The sequence below is a fragment of the Magnolia sinica genome, chromosome 8 (assembly GCF_029962835.1).
Source record: "Magnolia sinica isolate HGM2019 chromosome 8, MsV1, whole genome shotgun sequence".
NCBI lineage: Eukaryota > Viridiplantae > Streptophyta > Magnoliopsida > Magnoliales > Magnoliaceae > Magnolia > Magnolia sinica.
This window is the reverse complement of record NC_080580.1, coordinates 64,545,206-64,553,067: the sequence shown is the minus strand read 5'-3', so window position 1 is coordinate 64,553,067 and position 7,862 is coordinate 64,545,206. Positions and strand designations below refer to the sequence as shown.

General features: G+C 39.0%; 1 protein-coding gene across 1 annotated transcript; it reads left to right on the top strand.

Moving 5' to 3' along the window:
• Positions 1–1,817: 1,817 nt before the first annotated feature.
• On the top strand, positions 1,818–2,849 carry LOC131253373 (RING-H2 finger protein ATL66-like). The gene has a single exon (XM_058254337.1). It carries the CDS (start codon positions 2,017–2,019, stop codon positions 2,485–2,487), a length of 471 nt encoding a protein of 156 aa, XP_058110320.1. The 5' UTR covers positions 1,818–2,016; the 3' UTR covers positions 2,488–2,849.
• The last annotated feature ends 5,013 nt before the right edge of the window (positions 2,850–7,862 follow it).

Here is a 7,862-nt window from a genome sequence, read left to right as displayed (position 1 = left end):
ATTTAAGCTTATGAACGAAAAAACATAACTATCCATGATTCAAGTAGGATATGATAATGAAGATATTTTAGAGAGTGAGTGTGATGTAGAATGTGGTACAAAAACATTCCTAACATTGTTGGATCAAAAGAGGGTGAACCGTAAATTGGCCATAACTTTTGATTTGAGTATTGTTATAAAGTGTAAAACCTATCAATCTTTACTGAAACAAGTCATCCAAGGTGAACAGACCCACAAAGTAGGTTGCAACTGTCTGCTTATTTAGAAAACACATACGTTCAGCTCAAAAACAAAAATTTAAAAAAAATTACTATTTTTAGCATTTTCGATTTTTGTAATATTATCTTAATTTTATAGTTTTAGATTTTATTGTTTTTTAGAAATAACTTTTAATTATGTTAGGACTCTTCTAGCAAAAGTTTATTCAGAATATTTATTTTTAGAAATTAGACTTTAAAAGACTTTTATTAGAATTAAGATTTTTATTAGAGTTAAATTTTATTATTTTTAGTAATTGTGAATTTTAGATTTTTTTTTTTCCTTTATTAATGGCGTAAAAGGGTCATATATATAAATCAGTCAATTATCAATCAATTTATTTCAAATTTTATTAAAATTATTTTCTATCTCTCCTCATAGATTTGAAGCATCTTTGTGAGGAGTCCCGAGAAGCTCCATGGATTTGGAGTAACTATCTCTCGAGGAAGATGCAAACATGATGTGCATTGTTTTTAAAGATGTGATTCACTTGGACAAAAGGGACGCTGCTTAGTTTTAGGCTCTTACCCTAACATTAACATAAAGTGATGCGGTCGATGGTTTAGGTGGATGTCACGTAAACATGACATTGCGCCCAGTTGAGTGTTCGACCCATCTGTGGAGGGACGACCTCAGGTGGATGTCGCGTAAACATGACATTGATCCCAGTTGAGTGTTCGACCCATCTGTGGAGGGATGACCCAAGGTAGTGGGTGAAGTGATACTTATATGAATAATGGGATAGCTTCTTAAAAACCCTTGGAAAATGGTACAGGAATGAAATTTAGTTTTCTTTTTTCTTTGTAAAATTCATTTTTCTAAAATTAGCATTTTGTACCTAAATTCTACCACAAGCACCTGGAATCTCGCCAAGGAAATACCCTGGAGAGCTGCGGCATCCGGGTTTAGGATCACGCCAAACAACGGTGGGTCCCAGCAGCCACATGCCCTGTGAAAAAGTCAAGGCAGTGAAGTAATCAACTGCATCTGATGTGTACGTTTAATGCAGCCATTGTTCGTGTTTTAAACCAGTGATTTTTCGTCATTCAGATGTGACCCACCCTACTCTTGCTTCAGTCTGATCTTCTGCAGGGGTACGTTCACAGCGAGAGCTACCTGATGACAAGACACGAAGGATCTCATCTATACCACGTTGCCACGTGCGGCGCCAATCGCGCATTCAATCTCCCTCGTGAATATCCAAACAATCGCATGTGACTAATTACATCTTACTCTACAAGAGCTCATGTACACGTACTCATGCTCTGTAGTTATAAACTTATAACCATTCGTTTAACGATCGAAACCATTGGTTTACTTGGTCCAGCAATGGATGGACCGTGCCAGAAAATTCCTACAAATCGAAGTTAAAAAACTTAGATAAATTGAGCATTTAAAATTCAACGGGAAATAGTCAGAAGATTAGTAGGTAGGATGTTCCAACCCGGGACACTTTTGATGCATGTTCCATCCACTATCTATAGCATCATACCAACGGTCTCAATCAATGAAAAATTGGCCCCACGTGTCCAAAATTAAAAAGAAACCCAAGCAGGCCATTCCTGTCATTTGATAGAGGAGGAGTATGTAGCCATTGTAACTCCTGCGGATATTAACACCACATGCCACCTAGATGGGTGAGAACTCTGAAAGAGACCTTGTGAGTTGGAAGCATGGGCCACAGCCATGGCATCTACTTCTCCATCCCTAATTAACTTTCATCCAATCCAGAACCTTGAAATCTAAGCCCCCAAACCCATGAATTCTCCAGACAACCATCCATTCCACTGGCATTATGCCGAGCTCGACGACAAGAACTTCCAAATCCATGGTCAGAGTCTCCTCCTTCTCCTAATCCTCTTTTCCATCCTCCTCCTCTTCACCCTCATCTGCCTCTACACAAGATGGGCTTGTCGGTACCGACAATCAACGGCTGCCGCTGCACAGCAACAACAACAGCAAGGCCTGCAGATGGTTCGGCCAGTGGGGCTCGACCGTGCAACGATCGAGAGTCTGCCGGTCTACTTGCACCGTTCATCGGCTAGCGAGGCGCAGTGTTCGATATGTTTGAGCAGCTTCCAAGAGGAGGAGAAGGTGAAGGTGTTGCCAGAATGCAACCACGCATTTCACCCAGAGTGTGTGGATATGTGGCTGAAGACGCACTCTAGCTGTCCGCTCTGTCGAGCGTCTTTGGGGGGTCCGGCAGAGGCGGCCTGCGTCGCCGCATGATTGGTGGACTTGCCGCCGATGTGAGCATGTGGGAATGATCTAGGCCATTCGATTAAGTGGGACCCACAATGAAAATTTCACCAGTCAGGTGCACTCTTCAGGTGGGCCATTTCTCACAGGAGAGGAGGAGAAGACAGATTGATGAGAGGTGATAGAAAGTAACGCTAACGACTTTTTTATTTTTCTGGCTGAAAGTGTGTGGTGTGGCGTGACACACGTGTCACATATATGGGTGTGGCAGCACTATAGGTGGAGTAATTTTCGGTTGTTTCTGCATAGGTGCATGTTGTTGGTTAGCAGCTGTCTCTCTTGTCGAATGTGTTAGATATTCCTCAATGATCATAACGCCCTGCTTTCTCTCTCTTCCAAGCCCACACGCATGTATAAGCCGGCCATCTACACAAGCCATCGCACATGCCAATATCGCACGTGTAGAAGAGGGGTAATCATTCTATCAAGCGGGCCGAATTGTTTGTCCTCTTGCCGAAGAATTCTCCTAGTTTGGTGAAAAGTGGACAAAACAAATGCCCAAATAGAAAGTCTTTTTAGCCGTCAATTTTATTTTTTGTGTATGGTGTGGCCCACTTAGTACGTATTGGAAAATGTTAATTATTTAGGGCTGACGATCTAAACAGTGTTGTCCACCTGATGGGAAGCTTGCATCCGGTATGCATGTGGCCATGTTGGCACGTGCGTTACATGTGTATGGTGAGAGCTCTACGCGCATCTGTATAGGTCCTTTCTCTCACGAATGTCCTTGGCATTTATCTACTATCAGTGACAATGCTGAGGTGATTCGCGACACACGAACCAAAATGGCACACGTATGAGATCCCCTGCTATTTATCAGGCGGGAAACATTCTCAGCATGCCTAGAAGCAAGAATTTCCAGTCATCAGATCAGAAGGGCCACATGCGGCGATCCTTTTTCGAAAACCATCTATGATTCTCATAAATCGTGGCCGATCTGATAAGTGTAACGTCCTGAAGTTTTGGGACAAGGCATATTCAAGATGGGTCCCACCTAATGAATCGTCTGGATCTTGTACACATGTTGCACGTGTGCTACGATTCAGCGTATTTACCTCTTAGCCTCCCTCGCGAATCGTGGTACCACTTCTTTCCACGGTTTTTCTCACGAACTGGTGCGGAAGAAATTTCTTTGCAGCCATGCTAGCCCAAGCGCCCCATACGTGCGAAAGTGAAAATGCATGTACGATCTAGGACGTCCATCAGACTGGGGACTCAATGAATATATCTAATCTAAAGATCAGGCTAGCCAACTGATCAGATGGTTTACACAGATAAATTGAATGTGGTCCGTTGGTTGTCCGCTTTCTAACTCCGACTGTCTCTTCATACGCATGCGGTAACCTGATAAGTGGCATATCCAGGTCTTTGGCTAAGGAACATGCAAAATAAAGCTCGCCTGATGAATGTCATGGATCTTGCACACGTGTGATAATTTAGCACATGTGTAGAACCTTTGTCTGCAGTTGCAGAGAGCATAACTCGTTAGCACGTCGCGTTAGGACAGATGGCTTTGTGGCTATCCGAAGTCGACATTTTCAGACGAAAAAAAAGAGGGAAAAAAACTTTGATACACTGGCAGAGTGTGATGCATGATATACGGACACTAAAAAATTAATTAGAAATTGCAGACGTGTCATAGAAGTAAATCAAATTAAACTATTCGAATTGTTTTCCATATTTAGTTGTATCATTAAAAAAAAAAAAAACTACACTTGTTTGATAATCTAAGCACCGGATTTGGTGGTTGAAACGAGGATCTTATTTTTACAAGAAAGAAAAAAGTTTTGAGGAATCAAAGGTTAGGATTCCTCAACCGGACTATAGCTTAGCTGGAAGCGGATTGCTATTGAGTAACTCACTACGCTCAGCCTACTGAGTAAACTCTGAGGGGTCTACGGTGATTTATATATTTTATCTACTCATTCCCTCCATTTTATAAAATAATGGAGATAAAGCACGTCCAGATCTCAAATGAACCCTACTGCAGAAACAGTGTCAATTGAAAGTCTACCATGGAAAATTTCTTAGGGGTTAGGGAAGTTTTGGATCAAATTTATATATTTATTTTCCTTTTATCCATGTTGGCACGGTTTTATAAACATGTTAAATGACAAATAAATACCACTTTGGGGCCTAACAGGGTTTCAACAGTGGGAATAAAGCCTTTTATATGTTTCAATTTTGGGCCTAACCAATTAAATGAGGTGAAAAAACAGATGGACAGCAAGGTAAACTACATACATTCACGGTGGACCCAACTGAGTTTACTCAACTTAGCTAAAGTATACTCAACAACTTAATGGTTTCGTTTGAGTTAATGTATGTCACGTGTATAAATTTTGAGTGCCTGCGTGTCATACTTGATGCTCAGCCAGAGTATCATGTCACTGCTCGTCCAGAAATGCTCTGATGCTCCTGTCACGAATTTTCGTCCCCGTGGCCTTGTAAGATTACGCGGTTGCGTCGGGAGTACGGACGGACAGTAATAAAGAATTCTATTCAGAAATTACTATTCTATTTTTCAGAGGATCAAAATACCCCTCTCATATCAAACATCGTTCCGAAAGGGACATGGACCATATCCAAAATTGAAATCCTCCCACCCTTTTATGGATTTCATCGGTTCAATTTTACTGTACAGTTATGAATTCATGTAAGTAAATTTTCAACTTTTTGTTTGAAAGTGTCTGTGCACCATAATTATATAAACTTTATGCGTTAATTCTGAATTGTTTCCTTCAGCATGGTTCCTTTATGATGAGATTTACTTCAAACTTGTGCCAATCACATGAAATTAAAACTCCTTGTGGACGGGTTGAATTTACTTCAAGACAACTCAGCGGGCCCCATATAAGATGTGGATGAGTTTAAAAGGTGGTGCCCTAGTCATACAAAACCATTCGGCAATTTCATTTTACTTGTCGTATTCCTACTCTTTTTTTTCCCCTCACTTCGTTGGGACTAGACAAATCCGAAGCTTCTTCCATGGTTGGTAGTTGTTCGGCTCTAGTCTGCACAGTCCGGCAACAACATAAAACTCCAGTCAAGCTCCAACGAAGTGAAATTCACTATTGATTGTTGATATCAACAAAGGACCGCTGATATGAACCGTGGACTGCAGATAATATTAATGGTCTCTGTTAATATTCATGATTCATAATGAATATTAGCAATAATCTTTTAATATCCGTTGATATTTAGTGTGGACCATGATTAATATCAATGGTCCCCTATATTAGTGCATTGATTTATGTATCTTATTTGGCAATTACGTGAGTCCATATGTCATATAGTCTGTTGAGTCCTTGGGAACTGAAGATCGAAGATGAAAGAGAATATGAGCATTAATGAGCAAAAAATAGATAAATGAGATGCCCTGTTGATCCTAACCCTTAAACCAAAATAATCCCTTCAACATGTAGATGATCCTTAGCGATACAGGTAAACCTTTTTTTTTTAAAAAAAAATTATTAAATTTTATCATCCCTTAGCCTTATAGGTAAACCTTATTGATCATTCTTTAGCTTTATAAGCTTAATTGGAAAATAATATGTTTATAAGAGGTGCAAAGTTGCTATAAAATCATATGCCCAATGCAACAAACTTTTGAGTAGTGCTTTATCTCATCAAACGGTCCTCGAGGGACTTCGATGGCATTGAAGACCACTAAATGGAATTGAGTAGATAACTCATATCTATCCAGCAAGATATGATTTTTTTTAAATTTTTTTTAAAATCCTATTTTCTCGATAGAGTCAAGGAACTTTTGATGACATCTAAGAGTCCGCTCGATTCCATCAAAGACCACTTGATGGCCCTAAGTAGTAATGTGTAAATTGTTTAGCAATAATTTAGTTGAAAATCTGATTTTCTCGATGTCATCAAAGCTACGCTCAATGCCATCGACAAAGCCATTATCTGTCTTTTATTTATTTATTTTCCGTTAGAGCTTGAACTCTATATATAGGGCATTCAGTTCTTGGGCATTTGGATAGGTGTTTGGTGCAATTGAAGCTTAGGTGATAACATGATCATATCCCTCATCCCAAGCCTTTCCGTTTATAAGATCTAAGTTATTTTCCTTGTGATTTATCACTTGAAAGAAGATTTCATCCTCAATGATGACGATGAACTTGATCTTCACCTTATTCTAAAAATTAGACTTGAATCAATAGTTAAATCATTCTCTAAACTCTTTAAAACACCCATCTATATGAATCTTATAGAGATTACAACTTCCCTTAGTTCTAGGATATTCTACTTAACCTCCCATCACCTTGGTAATTAAAAGGAGTATCGCATGCAGGTGTTTAATCATGGAGTTGAAGCATTGATGACTCATTGACATTATGATTGGGGGAGAAAATAAGAGTTGATTGAAGCACGAGAGAGCATCAATTAAGCAACCTGAGAAGGCGCTACAAAAAGAGTTTAATCAGACAAGTTGTCAATTGTAAGAGTCTAGGTACACTCCTTGTGTAAGATTGAGTGTAAAGTTTAAATTGCCAAACTCGACTAAGTTTTTATGTAGGACCTAAATCAAGTCCTTGTATATGCCATTGGACACAAGTGTTTACATGTTAGTTTTCGAGTAAGCTTCCAACAAGAGTAAATGTAGGTCCTTCTACTAGGATCGAGGTTGTTAGTTAACCGATAGAAAACCAACTCAAGCCTTTTACGGGAGCCTTCGACGGGAGTGTACACCTGTAGGTTCTTGTGTAGAAATGAGGTTCGTGGCGAGCCTAGAGAAAACCATATAGAGTCTCTGGCGGGAGTCGATCCTTATGTGGGATTGTAAATATTAGAAGTGAACCCGATTTAAAATCACCGATAGTGAAATTCAACACACTCATGGGTTGAGTACGTCCGTTAGGAGTAGAGTAGGGAAACTAAACCACTATACATGTTTGTGTTTGGGATTCTCTTTGAGCACATATTTGATTATGCTTATGTGATTAAATATTTAATTATATATATGCATGATTAAATGAATGTTAGGAGTTGATAGGTATCAAATCACACATACACATGTATGATTGCTTGCATCCAAGTGTAGATGTTCGTAAGTAATATCGTGTGAATACAGGTTTGATCCCACAAGGAGATGATTTAGAGAATGAGGAAATCAAATGAAAAACTAAATAATTAATGGAAACTAAACAAATAAAATAATTTTGAAAGTTTTGAAGTTATGGAATTCAATTAAATTAAAACAACCCTTAAGCTTCAAAGTTTCACACATAGGTTAATGAATAATAAATTATGATGACTTGATAACACAATTAGGATCCGAGCACTATAGTCGGCCTAATTGAAAAATAAAACAGTTTAAATGTTTTTAA

Bases quoted from the DNA above. Each gene is read 5' to 3' on its own strand.
- LOC131253373 (XM_058254337.1), top strand. From the start codon at position 2,017: ATGAATTCTCCAGACAACCATCCATTCCACTGGCATTATGCCGAGCTC.